Here is a 21,673-nt window from a genome sequence, read left to right on the forward strand (position 1 = left end):
CTTAAGCCCTTTTTTTTCTCTCTAATATCCCAATCCCAATTGCTTTGCTTAAATATGGAAGATAATATAATAACATGAAATGTAACTCCTACTCCTCCTAGTGGCCTAGTATTTAACATAACCCAATAGCTAACTATATGAAATGTTTGACTCCCTCAACCCTCAACTAGAGTTACGATTTTGGAACTTCTAGTGTCTTTTTGAAATTTTGCACATGGCTAGCCCCATATGCATGAGTAATGAGGATTAACGCGACATTGACTTGTACCATGGTGGTCAGTATGGTAGATCAACTTACGAGAGGCATAAATTTTGCATACAAACTTTGAGTACCATATGATCTTGCACAAACAGAATTTTTTTACCCCAAAAAAATCGTTTAATGCCTCAAAATGGCTCTGGAAGAATTCATACCCAAATTTTCCAAATTGGGACCCACTGATAAAAAAGACCGTACAAGTTGATTCATTTAATTCTTCCACTCTGAAAGCATTGAGATGATTAAGAACAATATAATAATTCAATCTAAAACAAGAGAAATTATAAATGACAAATAGTATCACAATTCCCTAAATTACATATGAATGAAGTCAAAATTGGAAGAAGCTTACTCCTCAAAGAATACAAATTCTATGAGATGATAGAAAAATAAGTATAAAGAAATGGGGGTTTTAAGAAATGAATGATGATAACCTATTGCAGTTCTCATAACCATGGCCAATCTACAATTATGTGATGAACATAAAAGAGTAATATATAGATACATAAAGTTAAATATGTGGAAGTTTCTCAAACAAGTGTAAGAAATCAACCAGAACATGATGGAGGCTTTTGTAATTAGGGAATAGTCATGATGAAATAACTTAGCACTCTATTGGTATATTGTAAATAAGCATGTGGCAAGTGGTTGTGGAATCACATATGTGTGGAAATGACTTCATATGTGGTAAAAGAAAGAAACTATGTAGACTAATGAGAAAACACCTAGCATGAAGTGTATGAAGCAATGTTGTGAGAAATTCTAAAATGAGACCTTGAGAAGGATTATGCATAATTGACAAAACTAGTGAGAATAAACTAAGGGAACTTGCACAAGAATGATGACCCCAGAAGTGGAAATGGGGCTATCATGAGGAACACATGCCCACAAGAATGTGTGCTTGTTCTTAGGAATTCACACGTGTTCCTAGTTGTCTAGGCTTTGTAAGGCCCAAGCTACCAACTAGGACCCCAACGAGGCTACCTTCTTAGCATGGATCAAAAGTGTGTGTGCATTATTAGGAAATATAATTATGAAATTTGAAAACCTTAGTTTTATGCACTATGAAAACCCTAGCTTTGTGGAATTTGAAAACCCTAGCAACGTGGAAAGTGGAAACTCTAACTTAGTGAGTTTAAATCTGAGTCCATAATTAGACAATGTGAGTAAACACACCATATTGACCATGCACCACAAGTTGGCATTTTTGTCAATGTATATTGAAGTGAAATTTGAAGACCTTAGTTTTGTGAAATTTGAAAACACTAAGAAAGGCTTGCTTTAAAGAAAAAGAAAATAATCCTTTTCGAAAAAAACTCAAACAAAAATACCTAAGAAAAATGCTGACAAGGTAATTTAAATATGAAATGTGATGAGGCGGTTTGTTTGAGTTTCAAATTTAAATTCAAAATCTAAAAGTTGCAGTATACCACCTCTCATTTGTCTCAGAGACTATTTCAAAAACAATTTGTTTAGTTTGAATTGATGCAAGGAAATGGAAGAAAGTGGAGTTGGGACATAAGCAAGAGGCTCCATAATGGAAATTTCATTGTAGTATATGTTCTGTGCCTTTTTATCACTGTTGGAAGAAGTCTTGAAATAATATCTTGAACATTCTATGGTCTCTGCATTTTCTACTCATGATCTTCTCTAACAACAATTTTACATGGGGTATTTCAGACAATGAGTCTTTCATTGGAAGTTTGGACTAATCTTTGTGTACTCTCCAGTTATCAAGCAACCTCAAGTTTGGATAACTAATTATGGAATCTAATTACCTATTTTCTCATTCTTTTCCAAGTTCCAGCAAATAAGTGTATTCAAATGTTCCACATTGCAATTAGTAGGTCGATTGTTGAGTTACTACTTCCAAAAAGCATCCATTTGAAGTAAATTTAGCCAACTTGCAGAACTATAATGATGAAATTTTCTAATGAAGAAAGGCAAATGTTTGCAGCACAATTGCACATGAAGCAAATGAAATCTTTGTGTACACAACTAGAATCTCCATTGTCGCCACACCACTGGTGATATAGACAGATGCTTCGTCAATTCCTTTGAGACACAATTATTTGATAAGGGAAAGAATGTGTGTACCAAAGAGACCCTCAGTGAGGAACCAACATGGAAATCCAAAGTAGACGAAATCTACATCCTATCATATGGGTCATTAGTATAATATAATCTATGGAATCCATCTCCATGACTAGGGCCCCACACATAGAGAAATATAGAATAGTAGGTAAAAACCAAAAGGAAAATCTTATATCCTTATTAAGTACTTAATTGATAAGTTATCTTTATTTTGTAAGACATTTATTAAATTATTTAAATTTATATGTTTTTTTCTTTCTTTCTTAATTAGTTTACCTCTAATCATATATTTTCAACAAGAAAGTATGATGGTATCTAAGTTTTATACTATTTTGAATTACTATAAAATTTCTTACAAATTTGAAACCCATCAATTAAAACAATTATAGTTCACAATCTTTTCTTTTTAAATAATATGGTAGACATGATTTAAATACTTCACTATTTTAAATACCAATCAGGTTGAAGAGTTTGTAATTACCAAACAAGAGCTTTACATTCCATCACCACATAGAACCTTGCAATACAATAATATATTAACAATTTTTTTTTTTGTTCTTTTGAATTTATGTCTTCTTTCTTAAATCAAACTAACAAAAATAATTTGAGTATTATAGAATGGCTTGGCATATTACAATTAAAAATCCATAAATATTTTATCCTCCTTTAATAGTTGAACTATTTTTCCATTTATCTTTTTTATTGAAAAACCTTGTCTAAAATATTCTTAGGACTACGTATGATACAAATCTTATAACTAAGCACATTGGGAGTCTAAACAAATTTAACTAAGCATATTCTTATGACTACATATAATGGAATATGATCCTTAAAAAACAATTTAATTTCAAACGAAAATTTCAAAATAATATATTTGACAACATATTCTTTGTCTCATTAATATATAGGAAAACTATCCGATACAAATTAACACTGATTTCAAATAAGCAATAAATAAATTATTTGATATAGGAAATATTCCATCTTGTTTTCATCCATTTCATTATTAAAAAGAACTCTTGTTTTATTTAGGCACCCAAAAGTCTTACAATTTTCATAAAAGAGAGAACTTTTGCATTTGGGAATCCTCTAACTTCAAGCCTTTACGACTATTATTAAAAGTTAAGTTAGTTTTGGTAGTCAATGAATAATTTTTTTAATGCCCATTTAATTTGTCAAAAATATTACTTTGAAGTTCTGGAATCAAGGAGGTTAGGTTCTTACTCACATGAGGTCAATTTTGATCGAAATCACTACAAAATCTAGCATATTAAAGTAGTCTTTCTTGAAGAAAATAATTAACATAGGATTTAAACAACAATTTCAAAAAAATGTTGCCAACCCATTTATATCCAAGGATTTGTAGAAATTTAAAATATAATTAAAATTGTTTTTATACTCGAGATGTGGGTAGCTGTTTTTATTATCAAAATTTTTCTTTCAACAACTGAATAGAGAAAGTCCTACAACCAACATAAGAATATGATGTGAATAGAATCATATAGTGTCAAGTTGATCTTGAGAGTGATTTAGTAAATTTTCAATGGATTGTGAATAATTTACACATTTGTACTGGGCTCGAGAATTTATCAATGTCCTGCTTGTATTCAGGACTAGCTCTTGTTTTTAGGATTAGAGTAGTCAACTAGCCTAATTGGAAACTTATTGGGAAACCAACATGGACTTATTTTTAATATCGTCACACACAAAGCAGTTTATCTCAAACAACAACTTCAAACTCAGAAATTCGATAGCACTTCCTTGATTGATAGTTAATAAAATGATACAATGATACAAATGATATGTAAATGCATCCAGAGTACATCTTTTCCTACCAAGACGTTTGCTGGACTTGCACATCATGAAAGCTTTATATTTGAAATTGAATCGAGCAACCTTAATTTGGTACTCGGTTGGAATTAGTTGAATCGACCCTGAGAATATTTTCTCTAGTCCACTACATCGACCTCACCAAGGTGATCTTCCGGGATATAGTAATTCATTACAGGATTCGACATCCAAAACCTCTTTTAATAACTGTGTCAACGACTTGTTTTGGTTCTGCTCGAATTAATCCTCTACTTTCTACCTTCAACGCTACTGCTGTGTATCCTTGCCTGCAAAGTAACATCACATAATCAAGTAAATTAGTATTTTATTCCCAATATAAACTTTGATTTTAAAAGTGTTGAGATCATAATATGGTATTGGAGGGGATTTTAGTGGCATTGTGAAGGGAGCTTACATAGCTTGAATGCCTACATTTGATTCCAAATCATATCCACACCCCCAACTCGAGAAAGAGCACCCGCAACTGCAACCTTCAGATGGAGAAGAGATCTCACCATGAGGAGCCTCTTGCTTATGTCCATTATGGAGTTGCCTTGGATGTTGTTGCAGTGGGGGACGGTGTCGACGCGGGTGCGCGAGAGGCTCAAAATGAAGTAGAGAGCCATCTATTCCCTATTCAACAACCTGTTGCAGAAATTCCACGCGTAATTTTTCAATTTGAAATCCCAAGCAGGAAAGCATTTGAATTTTGAAATCCTTTGGTGCGGAGTAGCATTGAATGCATTTAAGTTCATGTCTTATCTACCACTTGTATCCGTTGTATTTGCTTCTGGGAGTCAGCTGTCGAGGTGCCGAAAATCAGGAGAGTCGTGGAGTGGTCAGAATATTGAAAGTATTAACGGAATTGGCAATTGAGTCGGATGGGACCCGCTGACCACGTCAATGAGCTTGAGCAATATGCAATCGAGATAAGCTCGACATTGTTTAACATTGTCAATCATGATTAACCATAATCAACCATGGTCAAACCTTAGTCATAAATAGTAAAGTATGGTTAACCATAGTTACCCACGATTAACTATATTCAATAAAGGTTAACCATGGCTAACCAAAATCAACCATGACCAACCAAAGTTAGCCATAACGAACTATAATCAAACATAATCAACCATGGTAAAACCACAGTCAAGCATGGTCAAACCTATTCAAATGCAGTCAAACATGATCAGCCATAAGTAACCATGTTCAACAAAAGTCAAACATAGTCAACCATAGTAAAAATATTAGATCAAATTCAATCATTTTCAAACATAATAATCAAACCATATACAACCAAAGTCAATTATGGTCAACCATAATCAAACTGTGGTTAGCCATGGTCAAACATGGTTGGTAAACCATGGACACCATAGTAAACCAAAGTGAATGATGTCAACCAAAATTAACTATAATAAATTATGGTCAACCACAGTCAATGCAAAGTCAACAACAGTTGACAATTGTCAACCATGATCAACCATTGTCAACAATGGCTAACTAGTCAACTATAATCAGACATGGTTAGTCATAGTCAAACATAGTTAACACTAGTCAAACAAAATCAATAATGATTAATCATAGTAAAAGATAGTAAACCATAGTCAAATATAATATATACTTTAATGTTATTGATATTGATATTTTAATTTAAAAAAGTATTGGAAAGACAAATTTGAGTTATGAAATCTATATAAATTGAATATTGATAATATTTTTCATAACTCTAAATCTATTTATACATTCAAATATACATTTTAATCCATTTATACACTCAAAAATATATTTTAAATAAAAAATAACAATTTCACAAAATAAATTCATTTTATACACTCTCAAATATATTTTAAATAAGAAAAAACATTCTCACACAAAAAATAATATCAATAAGTTCTAAAAAAATAAAAAATAAATTAAGAGTCTACTCTGTTTTATTTATATATATATATTTAATTGTACATTATAATTATGTAATTATATTAATATAAAATACACTTATATAAATTATTATATAAATTATTTTTTCCATATAGTCATGTTTAACGAGCCCCCAAATCAAGATGAATCCATATCTTTCAAGCATATGTAGTAGATTTGCTAAAGCGTACGAACGCATAATAGAAAATGGAAGTAAAGATTATTCGGAGGCTCGGTGTTTTTTTTTTCACTTTTCTGTTGAGAAAGGACCACGTGACATTTGTAAACAATATCCAGCAAATCCAGAAGGAACCATAATCACATAATGTAATTCTAACGGTGATAAAAAACACATAATTCATTCATTTATGGAAACGATGGCATTGGCTATGGCTGTTACAATCGATGCTTCATTTGGACATAGCAGAATCCCAAGTGGGATTCTTCATGCCAATGGGAAGAAGAAGTCGAGACTAAAGTGCGCAGCGCGAACGACTAGCAGCGAAGCGCTTCTTGCGAGGGACGATTTGCTGAATTTGATTGCCGACGAGGAACGTGGCCTGAAAACGCAGGGTAACTCATCAAAATGCTCTCAAATAACCAGGGCAATCGATGCTCTCGCTGTGTTTGGAGAGGACTCCGTTACTACGGATGCTTCATCTTTATCTGCTACTTGGAGAATGCTATGGACTACAGAGAAAGAACAGCTGTTCATTGTAGAGAAAGCCCATGTTTTTGGCACCAAAGTTGGAGACATTCTGCAGGCCATAGACGTTGAGAAGGGCAGCTTAAACAATGTAATTACATTCCCTCCCTCCGGAGCATTCGTTGTTTCCTCAACCATCCAAGTTGCTTCACCGAAGCGGATCAATTTCAGGTCAGCATTTATCAATGGTTCCTTCAATTTTTTTGGGAGTCGGGAAGTTGAGGAATTGCGGACTGTCAAAAGTTGTAATTTGGGTAAACAAAAAAACCAAAAAAAACTTGTAAAAAATATATGAATTTTTGATGATGGAAATAGATTCAGCATCATTAAACGTCTAAAAAACACTTTAAAAATTTAAAATTTAACTATAATTTGGATTTACAAAAAATTTTGCCAATTTTTTTTAATTTTAATTTTTTAGATTTGTTAAATGCTCGACTGACACAAACTCATCTAAACCTGGGTCATCCAACAAGAGATTGCAAAGTTCGAGGTTACATAATATTTAATACGTTGAGATGCATGTTTGAAGGTCTCTGCCGATGTCATGTTGCATTGAATTTAGATGGTGTGCATTCAGTGCATTGAATAAAGATATTATCACAGACCCTATCTAAACCCAGGTATCATATCCATTCAAGGTACATAGACTCAGATTTAGGTGGGTCGTGCTGGTGTTTATATTCAATGCACCATCTAAATTCAATGTATGAATCTAAATTCAATATATGAATCCAGATATGAAATTCCACTTCAAGGTACATATTAGAGCCAGGTTTAAGTCTATCCTACTATCCGTATTCAATGCATCCAATGCACCATCTAAATGCAATACGCAGTAAGATGGACACTAACAATGCACCATCTACTTTCAATACACAGTAAGATGGACACAAACACATAAAAACTTGATGGATCGCTCCTACCAGGCCTGAAATTTTCAGTTCTAGTATTTCCATTTTACAGTATGTTATAGAGTTGAAAAAATAAAACCGTCGTTCTTGACATATCGTCCATTTGTGAAACCGTAGAACTGACATCCATATTTATGAGAGAACCCCATTTTAATTAGATTTTAGTTCCGGGCTTGCTTTGGTATTTTGTACTGGAATTTTATACTTATATGTATCGTTTTCTGCACAAACATAAGAAAATAGGTTTGTATCATTCATAGCGAGGGGCCAGAGTATGGTGTTACTGTGACATACATGTGATAAATTGTACTGGACATTTGATTAAATCAGGCAGTGTGTGGGATAGTGGCAGACGGATCCGTTAATCATCTATATCTTTTTATCAGATTTTTAAATAGGAACCAAAGAGTATTCCTCCTCTTCTGACAAAGAGCCGGGGATCCTTTTGTAACTACTATTTTTTTAGCCTTTTTATCCCTCCTTTTATTATCATATTCTTAGCATCCAGGTTTCCATTCTGTTATTGCATTCTTAGCTTCTGAGTTGATAATTGGAAAAATGAAGAGTACCATCTTAGATTGAGGAGAAAGGGTGAAGCCAAATTTCAACCCTGACCTCTGTAACAACCACACCCACACCTCAGTCACCTTGAGGAGATGGGGTCATAACATTTTTTCCTTTATCCCTCAACTCAAATCTCATTTCTAAGGCCACCATCATCTTCTGTTTGTTGAGAGCTTCTTGACAATATACTTTTTCTCAAATTCCATGTTACAAGGACAAGTTATGGCCCTCCAAAACTGAGTTCCTTCTCTCTTTTGCCATTTCAGCACAAGACAGCTTAGAATGCCCATGTGGCATTTGTATTGTGCCATGTCAGCATCCCCGTTGGAGATTTATCTTTTCTTGCATCACTGATGTGACAATTGGCCATTGGCGCAATCCTATGACATTGCGCCAAACTTCATGTAAATCATTGATTCGACTAGGAGCCATTGGCGCAATCCTTTGACATTGCGTCAACCTTCAAGTGAATCATTGATACAACCATGAGTGATTAGCTCAAAACATCAAAGCATTCTCATGCCAAACCACTAATATACCTTTCTTAGAAGTACCAATGGCCTGCCAAGTGTCTAGTGGACATCACCATGGTGGTCTAGCCATGTGGCTATGCCACATCACTATCATATTGCCATGTCATTTTCATTTGTATGGGCAAATGGACTTTGCAACATCCTTGTCTGTACGACCACGTGTGATCTGGGGTGTACAAGGAATGAAATAAAATGCAAGAAAGTAAATGGAACACACATAGAGAAATATACCAAAGATTACAAGAATATGGTGGAAACCAAACTTTTATTAATAAATGAAATAACAAAATGCTGCAGAACACAAACTAGCTAGAATGGTGGTAGCTATCTCTCAATAGAGAGAGATGGCGGCTATGTACATTTCTAAAATCTATTACAGTGAGGGCGAAAGACCCTTTTTAGCATAAAACAACAATGAGAAAACCCGAAACATCCAAGAACCTAACCCTAGGAGATGAAATGCCAAAAGGTTTGTAGCCCCAATGGGGTTAGTTGGTACATCAACTCTCGGGGTCATAGCTTTTGCATATGATCTCCGTTTGGGGCGCTCGATAGCCCATCAGAAATGTCTAGCTGACAAATACACATATGGGGATGCTTGGAGTTGTACATTCACAAGATATGCACAATCAACCTATTGACCATTTTTGTTTGTCCATCTGATCGGGGATGAGAGGCAGTCGATTGGGTCAACTTGGTATCCATGAGAGACCACTGGCTGGACCAAAAGGTGTTGAGGAAACTATTGTCCCTATCTGAGATAATGGTCTGAGGTAGCCCAAAATGAACCCAAACACACGCAAAGAAGAATTTAGCAGCTTCAACTGTAATACTCTTCTTGCATGGTGCCAAAATGGCCATTTTGGAGAACTGATCAATAACCACAAGCACACAATCATTACCATGTTTGGTGAATGGCAAACTTGACATGTAATCCATGGAGATTGACTCCTAGGGCTTGTTTGGGGTAGGTAGAGGAGCACAACCCTTGCGTCTTGATGGTTGGTTTAGAAGTGACACATGTAGTGCAGTCAGAGTCATTGTTGTTTAACTGTGGCCACCCAAAGGTTTTATGCACACAAGAGTTAAGAACCATGGTTAGCGCCACAATTGGGGTTCGATTGAGACATTCTATGGCATGATTGGTGCTACCCATATTGTATTTGATGTTCAAATGGAATTGTTGCAGGTATGTGGAACATTTTTGATGGCGATCATTCTGTAACTTTCCTTGTGTTTTCATAAATTGTAGAGGTCTGTGATCAATGTGGATGATTGTCTCCTTCCCCATAATATAATGCTTCCATTGTCAACAGACTCAAGAAGCTACAAAACTCTATTAGAGTTATCGGGGTTGTCCAATCTCAAATGAATTGGATCTTGGCTGGGTTGTTGAATGTGTTTTCATTGATGTCAAGTTCAGGGGGAGATTGTTGAGTGTGTTAGCAGGTTGCTAAGTTTATGTTGTCATTGATGTCCTTGATGTTATTATTGCTCTAAATGTTGGTTGTCTAGTTTGATTACTAAGTAGCTTGATTAGCCTATCTTTGTAGGCATTTTGTCTATAGGTGCTTAGTCCAATTGAGTCTGAAAGATGTTTGGTTAGCTACTTGTTCAAAGACCTTTCCAATGGTATATGGCACTTTGCCTAACTTGCAAGGAATAAGGAGAAAAATAAGTTTGAAGTAACTTACGTCAAGAAAGGTTCTAGCATGCTCATGGTTCTAAACCAGTGTGTGTGTGGATTGCGGGCCCTATTACCGCTCAAACTAGCAGGGGGCATAAAAGGGACTCCTAAAGGGCAATTGCTACATCAAAGGGCAACGATGGAGGCTTAGCCCACTGTCACCTCAGCTAAGACTCCCTACTCTTTATGGATTTTCACCGATGGGAGGAGACCCAGTATATAGAAGGTCGCTTGTGAAGGATGAATCAACCAATGGATGTGAAGTAACCTTTATAATCTTTTTCTTAGAAAGGGTTTAAGAATAGATCTTTCTTGCTTGTTAAGCAAGGTACATGTTGAAGTTTCTACGTTTGCTTAGTTAGAAACCCTCTATGCACTTTATCTGATTTATTCCAACTTACTTGTTATTTTACTTAACAAGTTATTTTCAATTGTAAATACTGAAAATAAACACTAGTGCATGCTCAACATATTACAGATCAACAACTAAAGGGAATAGAAACAATCACACCATATGACACCATTATTTTTGGACCAATGTCCCCGGAAAAACCCAATGTGGGAAAATTGGTGCAGCTATCTGAGGGTTTTCTTATTAAGCAATATCAGAGTACAATCTGGGTGCCGAAACTGGCCTACCCAACAGAGAATTTCCTTGGCAGTAATACCTCTCAGTTTCTGACAAATCTCCTAGTTGAAACCCTGGATAATCCTTCCAGCAGCTACTCAACACCAATCTGCCCCAGAAAACCTAACATCAGGCTCTCTCTGGATTGTGTCAGCCCCTCTCTGCCAAGCGCTGGCCCTGCGTCAACCCGAATGGGTCTGCGTCAGCCCTCTAGTCCTCTACGTCAGCAACGCTGACCTCTTTGAGGCTTTGCGTAGCTCCCGGCTGCCTCTACGTGGCCCTGCGTGAGCCTTGGCTAACTTTGCGTCACTCTCCCCGACGATTGCACTACTCTCCCAACACTGTCTCTTCCTCTCTGTATTCAATGCCCCTCAGCTGCAACTCTCGATCACTAATTATATCTCTCTTAGCAAACCCTGCTCTAGAGAATAGAATGACTGATCACTCTGGTGTGTTCTCCAAGTGACCCTCAAGCCTCCTCTTATACTTTTTTCGTTGACAAATCAACGACCGAGATTAAGTCCCTAATCAACGGCTAAGATTTATCTAGCTTAATCCATGACTTTTGGACCATTCTAACACAGTTTTATATTAATTCACATTAATATTTTAATTTCCCTAAGTTTAGACTGGGACTCCATTAAAAATATTAATTATTTTAATATCTCCCAAACTGTTTAGAATCTGCGAAAACCCTTTTTGAGTATTGGAGATCTCATGTGCCGTAGCCTCTCCACCAATTTTCATGGCTATAGGACATCTGATGCTACCCCAAATCAACACTCCCTCTTAGCGAGGACTGTGCTCTAGTAATACTCCTCACTGAGCATCACTTTGATCATCCAGCATCGGTCCCTGTGCTGATGTTAGGCCTATTGCTCAACATCCTCTGCACTGCTGCATCCTGTACTGCTACCCATGGCCCTGCCACTGCCACTGCTGCATCTGTACTGCAACTCCCTCTGCATCTGTGCTGCTTCCCATGGCCCTGCCACTGCCACTGCTGCATCTGCACTGCAACCCCTCTCATCATGCTGCCCATAGCACTACCACTGCTAATTGTTGCACTGCAATTTAGTTACTGAGAAGTAAGTAACTTATCTCCCAACTCTGACACCTCCGTCAGGCTAGAAACACTCCTGATGTTGAAGCTCCCTCTGTCACTGACAAGTGCTGCCTCTCTGACCTCTGCGCTACTGCAACAACTCCATGCATCTCGCACCGTTTCACACCTCTTTGTGCCATCCTGCACTGGTGCAACACTCTCGTGCCTCTCGCACTGTTGCAGCCTGCTAGCCTCGCGCTGTCCTGCAAATCTTGCACTGTAGCTCCCTTTGTTGCTCCATCTGCATCCGTCTCTACTGACATCGCTAGAAATGCTACTCCTCTTCGGGGCTCCCGTAGCAAGGTCTAATCCAAGAGGGTGGGTACCTCGAGGATCCTGCCCCTCATCACTTGTAGTCCCCCTGACTACAGCTTGATGTCTCCCCACTTCCTCTAAAGTGGCACATGAGCACTCATGGCACAATCATCGTCTGTCTCCACTTCCTTCTCTGCCCTTGCTAGCGCTGCCTTAGTCTTGGAAGACTCTCCCTTACTCTTCTTCCTTGGACACTAGGTTGCATAATGACTCAGCTCCCCACAGTGGAAGCACTTGATCTTGGAGAGATCTTTCTTCTTCCGCTTTTCCTGCTTTCCCTCAGATGCTAGGGCAACATCTTCCTCCTCCTACTTGACTTTGATCCCCTTGTTGCTGCTACCCGTCTTTGATTGCCGGCTGATCTCTTCCTGGCGAAGAGCCGCCCACATTGCGTCCCAAGGTGGGAGAGTCCCTCTGCCCAGTATACTCAGGACAAATACCTCCCAGTTTTCTGAGACAGCATTCAGGGCTGTCCCCACCATCAATTCCTGATCTGGCGTGGCTTCTATAGTAGTCAAATGATCTCGGATCTCATTCAGTCCTCGAGGAAGGTGTCAATCGGTTCTCCCTTCTTCATCTATACGACCTCAACTGATTCTCAAGTAGCATTCTTCTTTGCACAAAAGTATGCTGGTATAATTTCTTGAGAGCCTTCCACATCTCATATGCCGTTTCCTTCTCGGCAATGTGTGGTACTACATGATCCTTGACTTCGTCAAGGATGATGCTCTTGGCCCTCGCCATTGCCTCCTCGTACTTGTCGTTATCATTGGGGTCAACTGGGATAGCTATTACCTTCAAGGCGAAGTTCTTGACACGATTTCTGTCAAGTACGGATAAGATTTTGGGCTTCCAGACTGCGAAGTTCGATGCTCTGTCTAGTCTATCCTGGTCTCTTACTCTGTGTAGTGCCATGATGCTCCTCTACTTCCCTCCTGGAACTTCTCTGTTCGACTCCTCTGAGTCTCTACTTCCCGTCTGGAAGTTCTCTTCTGGACTCCCTCTGAGTCCCGATTTCCCTCCTGGAAATCCTTCTGTTGCTGTCGAGATGCCCTCTACTCTGATCATCTTGTGCAACCGCACCACTGATCCGGGTTCCTCGGCTAGAAACCCTCGGTAGTAGCTCCTCTTGGCCTTGCTTTGTCAGGTACTGTTCTGACTATAGTACCTCACCAGCTCCACTCTGCAATATTCCCATAGCCTTCTAAACCCCAGCAACCTGAAGGTGAGAGCTCCTAGGCTCTGCGCAATCCCGACACCAGCAACCTGGCCTCCTCAGCCAACTGCGTTAGCCCTCCCAGCTACTGCGTGGCTCTGCGTGAGGCTCCCTTTGCCTTCCTTAGCCTCTGTGCTGCCTCTTCCCGGCTCACCCTTGATGATGCAGGCACTGCGTCACCCTTCCCTTGTTGCTGCTCTGCTAGAAACAACTTCTGTCACCTCGGGACAACTGTTTTCTGTTGCTATTGCTCCACTTGGCTGATGTCCTTAGTCCTCCTGTGATCTGCAATCACGCTCCGATACCATGTTGAAGTTTCTATGTTTACTTAGTTAGAAACCCTCCATGCACTTTATTTGATTTATTCCTACCTACTTGTTATTTTACTTAACAAGTTATTTACAATGTAAATACTGAAAATAAACACTAGTGCATGCTCAACATATTACAGATCAACAACTAAAGGAAACAGAAACAATCACACCATATGACACCATTATTTTTGGACCAATGTCCCCGGAAAAACCCAATGTGGGAAAACCGGTGCAGCTATTTGAGGGTTTTATTATTAAGCAATATCAGAGTACAATCTGGGTGCCGAAATTGGCCTATCCAACAGAGAATTTCCTTGGCAGTGATACCTCTCAGTTTCTGACAAATCTTCTAGCTGAAACCCAGGATAATCCTTCCGGTAGCTACTTAGCACCAATCTGCCCCAGAAACCCCAGCGTCAGCCTCTCTCTGGACTATGTCAGCCCCTCTCTGCCCAGCGCTGGCCCTGTGTCACCCTGGATGGGTCTGCGTCAGCCTTAGGAGGCCCTGCGTCAGCCCTTTGGCCCTCTGCGTCAGCAACGCTGGCCTCTTTGAGGCTTTGCGCAGCTCCCGGCTGCCTCTGTGTGGCCCTGCGTGAGCCCTGGCTGGCTCTGCGTCACTCTCCTCGGCTACTGCGCTGCTCTCCCGACACTATCTCTGCCTCTCTGTCTCTCTGTACTCAATGCCCCTCAGCTGCAACTCCCGATCACTAATTCTATTTCTCTTAGCAAACCCCGCTCTAGAGAAAAGAATGACTGATCACTCTAGTGTGTTCTTTAAGCGAACCTCAAGCCTCTTCTTATACTTTTTTCGTTGACAAATCAACGACCGAGATTAAGTCCCTAATCAATGACTAAGATTAGATCTGGCTTGATCCATGACTTTTGGACCATTTTCGTGGCTAGAGCACATTTGATGCTACCCCAAATCAATAGTAAAAGATCTCTAGGATAAGGAGGTGAGTATTTGAGGGTCAAGTTTAGAGGAATATGCCTTATGAAGGAGTTTCCCAATCTTGAAATCCTTATTGAATTTGACTTCTCGAATGGTCCTTGAAGATTTGACTTTTCAAAGGTGTGGGACCACACGGGACTAAGTGGACCTAGCCTAGGTTAAGGGGGAAGAATCTAGCAACCAATGATGTTCTTAACCCAGACAAGGAAGGGGAAAGGATCAAAGCAATAATTTCCACTTAAAGGTGTCAAATTGATCCTATGAGGCACTAGCCTTGGGAACACTAGGGAAAAGTTTGATCTCAGAGCTAGGGCTTGGGTTATCTCACAACTCCATCGTCGGAATGGCTTCAAAATTGGAGGAGGCCTTGAGGACACACTAGCGCAGGAGAGGCTAGGAGATCGAACTTTTTCTTGGGCTATTTTGTCGGGAAAATGATGCCCTAGGTGACCCAACTTGGCTAGACCTAGAAGAGAGAGGGAAAGGTGAAGAAAAGTATTCTTTGAGTGATCACCTATTGGAGGACCAGTGCCTTAATCCCTTGGGGAGAATGGAGTCTAGGAGAATGATGAGAAAGGAACTTGTATTTCAGTCAAGGAGGCCTTAAGGACTTCTTCGCTTAGCTTTTAGGGCAAGAGAAGAGACCTCAAAGATTTTATACTTCGCTTGGCAAAAGAGATGGCTTATCAAGATAAATTCCCTGGTGGAATTATCCCTAGGAGATTTCATTCACATACATGGCCCAAACATTGAGAGATGCTATATAGAAACAATAATTCCACAAATTTGCAATTATGCAATGCAACAATTAGCCATATTATAGCAAAAAATCCCATTCAATGCATATGAGAAAAGTAAAACAAGAATAGCATTAAAGTTTGTACTTACATGTAATAGAACATATCCAACCATCCACAATTTGACAATAAAGAATCTCCAAGCTAAAAATACTCCAATTCAAACATCAAAATTCATCCATGGTCCAATTCTTCATCCAAGAAAAATCATGAAATTCTCTAAAGAGAAGAGAGATCCAATCCAAAGTGATGTTGAGAAAATGAACTCATCTTACTTGTATTTATACACTAATGAAGAGTTCGAATTAGTCTCTTAGGCTACATAAGCCCTAAAAATAAAATAATGTGCTAATAATCTAACTTTTGGTGACAAGCCCACCAAACTAGCTCACATATGAAATAATAAGTCTCTTAAGAGGTCAAATGATAAATAATACATAGGGCCCTCCAAAAGGCTTGATGAGGTCCATAGGTGCCATAATTAAGAATAGGACCCTCAAAAGTGATGGACAAGGGGTTGGCCCTTTGTTCTCCAAACAATAAATCTGTGGTTCTCCCTGAGAGTGTGGGGGCACAATAATAACCTCATGAGTCTTCAAATCAGTCAAAGATGCCTGTAGATCATTTGTAAGGGCTTTGATGATGGTGTAGGTGATGCCACATCATCCTATAAGTCCTGGGTCAGCTGCGAAGTGCATGGTGCATATGTGGGGCTGACTGGGCAAAGGTGAACCAGGTGCATCTTTCTCGTCCAATAGGTGAATCTTGAGCAATCTCTGAACATCCTCAGGGATCCATGGAGTGTTGTCTACTATTGTGGAGGCCCATGGCTCTCAACGCACACCCTACATGTGCCAATGTAGCCCTCTGGAGGGTTAGGACCCCGTATAGGGAGACCAAACCCAAGATGGAGACCATTTGCAATCCCACATAAGATTCAATGCGTCCCCTAGCCTTCCAGTACAACAAGTCATCAAATAAATCGAGTAAAAGAGCTTACAAACCATGGACGATAGGTGGGGACTTCATAATGACTTGCCCTTCCATAATGGGCTTCGGGATGTGTTAATGTCTCCAAACTCCAAATGGGGTTAACCAATTATCCTATTAGGTAGTTTCTACTTCTAAAGGGGGTAATGTGTCCAAGGTACATCCTTTAACATGTGGTGGTATGTGATAAAAAGGTGAATGGAGTAGGGATGAGAAGGGGCAGCCCTGGGCCACATGCGGGGGTACAAGGGTAGCTAATAAAAAGGAAGCCGACACTTGGGCATATAATGTATAGGAGGGAGCAATCGTGGTACATGAGGTGCCTCGACCTTGATTTTTCCACCCTTATTTATATGCCTTTTGCTTTTTATGATTTTTCTTTAGTTAACTGCTCGGGGCTCAAGGGGTAAGAGCATGATGTGTGAGATGTAGCAGTGGATACCCCCTTTTAAGGTAGGGTGGTTCATTGCCCACCAAGGGTTGGGACAATCATGGGTTCCTATATGATGAAGGAGGCTCATAGAACCTGTAGGAACCAGGGTGATGACCATGATGATGGAGTAGAGCTCATGTATTGGGTTTTGCCCATGTGCTAAATGTGTTTGTCTCGACCATCTTTTGCATTTTGTGGTACATTTTCCTGTTGAATGTGGCCAATTATGCTTTTACCTTTCTTTTTAGCTGCATCAACCTCCGAGGCATCATTCTAGGCCTAACCTAAGGTGTGGGCAAGGGGAAGGGGAGAGCTAACCCTATGTGGACCCAGTGGAGGAATGTGGACCTAGGTGGGAGAAATGATGAATGGGGTAATAATGAGTGGAAATGGGGTAATATATGCAGATGAGGGAGCGGGACCACGCAACCAAAATCAGGGTTTCCCGTGAAATACCATCCCTAAAGCCAAATGGTCAGTAAAAGAGATCCCACGGGACTAGAATCCAAGGTTAACATCCAAAAGGGGTTTAAGGGACAAGATCACAGACCTAGCCCACTCTTTTTGTCGAATCCCCCCATTAATCCATGCCCAGAAGTGTCCATGATAAGCAAACTACAATACTCAATTACCAAATGACAAGGCATACCTTTAGGTTCGGGAGGCCCACCTTCAAACATACGATCATGGCAGATGGGTGAGGGACCACATGGCTGGCTCAGGTGGCGGAGAAATGGCACAATGAGCTAGTTTGTGGCTGCAAGGGGCTGCTAGCTGCCGGCTGAGAACCATCTTGGGAAAAAAATTCGCCTAGGGATATCACCCACAAAATGGTGGGTAATAGGCCCCTCACTAGATCAGAGTCATTGCCGGCCAAATGGAGAAAGCCGAAATGGGCGATAAAAGGAAGAGGTCGTGAGAGATGAAGGTTGGTAAGCTAGGCCCTAAGTCACAGCCCCAAGTCATAGTGGGCCAACTGACAAGTGCTCGAGAACTAAGAGCTCAAGAGCGATTTTACTATTGGTTGAAACTACTGAGAAGGCTGAGCACTGAGGAGGTAAGGCGGCCGGTCATTGTCCTTGGTCACAAAGGGCCACAAGCTAGAGCCTGCGGGTTGAAAGCCCACGGGCCATCGACCTTTCTTCACAAGGCAATCAAACTAGCCTGAACACCCCAACAACCCAAGACCCGAGGCCCGAGACACATGCAGGACGACAACATGATTAACATGGATGCCAGTTGGCTGACACAGTGGAGTATACATGGAAAATAAATGATGTGGAATCATGTGGGGGTGACACATATCCGGTGAATTTAACACTTTTGATGGGCCAAATACACTGTTGGTGAGAGACATGTGGTAGGCACATGTGAGCAAGTGGACACGTGGCAAGTTCTTATTGGCAGCAATAAATGAGGTGTCAGACGCGATGGCAAGTGATGTGACAGTGGATCCCACCTCGAGGCACCAAACCATTGAAATTTTAGAATGTAGTTATCATTCGAAGGTGTTAGCAATACTTAGGATCTGAGAAGCTTTAGACCATATTCACAACTCCTGGTTGCGAAGGGCTTGGTAGTAAGTGCCCATGGGTCTCCAAGTGGATCGAAAATGCCTGTAGACCATCTGTAAGGGCTAGGATAGTGATGTAAGCCCTCCCTCTGCAGTGGGGGACATCCTCTAGATCCTGGAACATCTACCAAGTGTATGGTGCAAGTGTGGAGACGAATGAGCATGGTGAACCAGGTGCATCATCCTCATCCAAAAGGTGGAACACAAGCAATCAATAATCGGTGTTGGGGATCCACGAAATAATCTTTGCTATGGTGGAGGCCCATGGCTCTCAATGCTCACCCTACAAGTGCTAATGTGGCCCTCTGGAGGGCTAGGACCCCGTATAGGGAGACCAAGCCCCAAATGAATACCCACCTATAATCCTGCATAAGATCCAATGCGTCCCCTTGCCCTCCAATACAACAAATAATTAGTATAACCAAGTGAAAGTGCTTACAAATCATGGGATCAATGGGGCATTTCATGGTGGCATGCTCTTCCATAGTGGGCTTTGGCATGTACAAGTGTCTCCAAGCTCAATAGGGGGTTAACCAAGGACCCTATTAGGTGGTTTCAACCTCTAAAGGGGGGACATGTCCATGGTACATCCCTCAAGTGGTAGGTGGCAAGTGATATAATAACAGAATGGAGTGGGGATCAAGGGAATCATCTAGACCACATGTCAAGGAGCAAGGGTAGCTATAATAGGGAAGCCCATACCTGGGTATATGAGTGTAGGAGGGAGAAAATCGTGGTACATGAGTTACCTCGACCTTTGTTTTTCCACCCTTCTTCATATGCCTTTTGCCTTTGATTGATTTTTCTTCATAACTGCTTGGAGTTCCAGGGGATGGAGAGCATGATGTGTAATATGTAGCAATGGATACCCCCTTGAGGTGGGGTAGTTCATCGCCCACAAGGGTTGGGATAGTCGTGAGTTCCTTAATGATGGAGGGGGCTCATCTAGGGCCCATAGGAACCAGGGTGATGGCGATGGATAAGGGATAGAGTGAGATGTTTGGCTTTTGCCCATGTGCTAAATTTGTGTGTCCCGACCATCTTTTGCATTTTGTGGTACGTTTCCTATTGAGAGTGGCCAAATTATGCTTTTTATTTTCTTTTTAGCTGCATCAACCTCCGAGGCATCGTTCCAGGCCCGACCCAAGGTGTGGCCAAGGGGATGGGGGGGTTAACCCTGTGTGGACCCAGTGGACACATGTGGACCAAGATGGGAAAAGAGATGAATGGGGCTAAAATGAGTGGAAGGGGAGTAATGTAGGTGGTATTGGGAAGCGGGACCACGCAACCAAATTGGGATTCCCCATGTGGTGCTATCCCTAGAGCTAATGGCCAGTAAAGTAGATCCCACGGGACTAGGATATAAGGGTAACCACGAAATTGAGTAGTGGAGACAAGAATACAAACCTAACCCACTCTTTTCACCAAATCCCCCCACCAATCCATGCCCAAAAGTGCCCATGAAAAGTAAACAAGATTACTCAACCAAACCAATGAAAAGTCATACCTTTGGGGTTGGGAGGTCCACCTTCAAACATACATTCATAACAGATGGGCGAGGGACCACATGGCTAGCTTAGGTGGTAGAGAAAATGGCACATCGAGCTATCTTGGGGTTGCAAGGGGCTGCCGGCTGCCGACTAAGGACCATCTAGGAGTTTTTTTTCCTCCTATGCATGTTACCCACAGGTGGTGGGTAACACGGACAACAGGTCCTTACGTCCTGTTGAGAACTCGTAGTTCTAGTGCCTTTGTTGGGTTATGGAGTCTTCTTAAGACCGGCTCCTTTCCCTTCCTTGTAACTTTTATTGAAAACTGGAAAAATTACAATATTCAAAGGAAAATTCTTGGAAATGAAAATCTTGAAGCAAAATCATTTATTTTTCTTTTTTTGTTTCTCTATTATTTTTAATTAATTAAGCTATTTTTTAATTGAGAAGTGCTTAAGTGAGGAATTTCTTTAGGAACTTGCCATTGATAGGATTCCCAAGGAAATCTCTATTGAGGGTCTCAAGCTGATAAATGTTGTTGTCTTGAACTCCTTGCACTTGAAATGGACCAATCCAGAGGTTGTCGAATTTCCCATGTTTTCCTTTGTCAGCTCGGATTAAGTCCCATTTCAACACCCAATCTCCATTTGTAGATCTTGTCCCTTTGCTATTTTGTCAAAAACAACTTTCATTTTCTGTTGATAAGCTTCGGTCTTGCTTAGGGATTCATATCTTTGTTGTTAAACCTCTATCAATTGATAGATCCTTTTTTGCACGGGATTAGTGTCTAGTTCCTCTTCTTGTAGTAGTTTCATCACTGGTAAGGTGAGATTCATGGGAAAAATGACATCTATACCATACACCGGTTGATAAGGAGAAGCGACGATAGCTCTCTTAGTGTTGATTTTGTCTGCCCAAAGTTCGTATCTGAGGTTGGCAACCCAAATACTTTTATTTCTATCTAACATCCTTTTGATTATTCTTGCAAGATTCTTATTGGAGGATTTTGCTAGTCCATTTCCTTGAGGGTTGTAAGTTGTGACATGTACCAATTCTATGCTGTAATCTCGATGGAATTGTATCGTCTTGGAGTATTTGAAAGCTTGGGAATTATTTGTGACCAACCTCCTAGGACACCCGAATCTCGAAAGAATGCAGTCTTCGAGGATTGTGATAATCACTTTCTCATTATCCTTCCGAGTCGGAATGGCTTCCACCCACTTAGAGAAATAATCAGTGGTCGTGAGGATATACTTGGGTTGACCAATTGAGTTAGGGTGTTTCTCTCTAATGAAGTCTAACCCCCACCGTTGAAATGGGTCTTGAACTTTAATAGGCTTTGTTACCCACCAAAGTGGG

General features: G+C 40.3%; 1 protein-coding gene across 1 annotated transcript in view; it reads left to right on the forward strand.

Annotated features, from left to right (window-relative positions):
- The first annotated feature begins 6,369 nt into the window (after positions 1-6,369).
- Positions 6,370-21,673, forward strand: part of LOC149259516 (Plastid-lipid associated protein PAP / fibrillin family protein) — a 328,145-nt gene continuing 312,841 nt past the window's right edge. Inside the window, exon 1 of the mRNA XM_089376013.1 lies at positions 6,370-6,974. Coding sequence (XP_089232139.1) covers positions 6,466-6,974 — 509 coding nt within the window. The 5' untranslated portion in view covers positions 6,370-6,465. The remainder of the gene's footprint in view (positions 6,975-21,673) is intronic.

The sequence above is a fragment of the Pinus tabuliformis genome, chromosome 6, assembly GCF_031772625.1.
Source record: "Pinus tabuliformis cultivar Carrire ecotype Pingquan chromosome 6, CPIR1, whole genome shotgun sequence".
Taxonomy (NCBI): Eukaryota; Viridiplantae; Streptophyta; class Pinopsida; order Pinales; family Pinaceae; genus Pinus; species Pinus tabuliformis.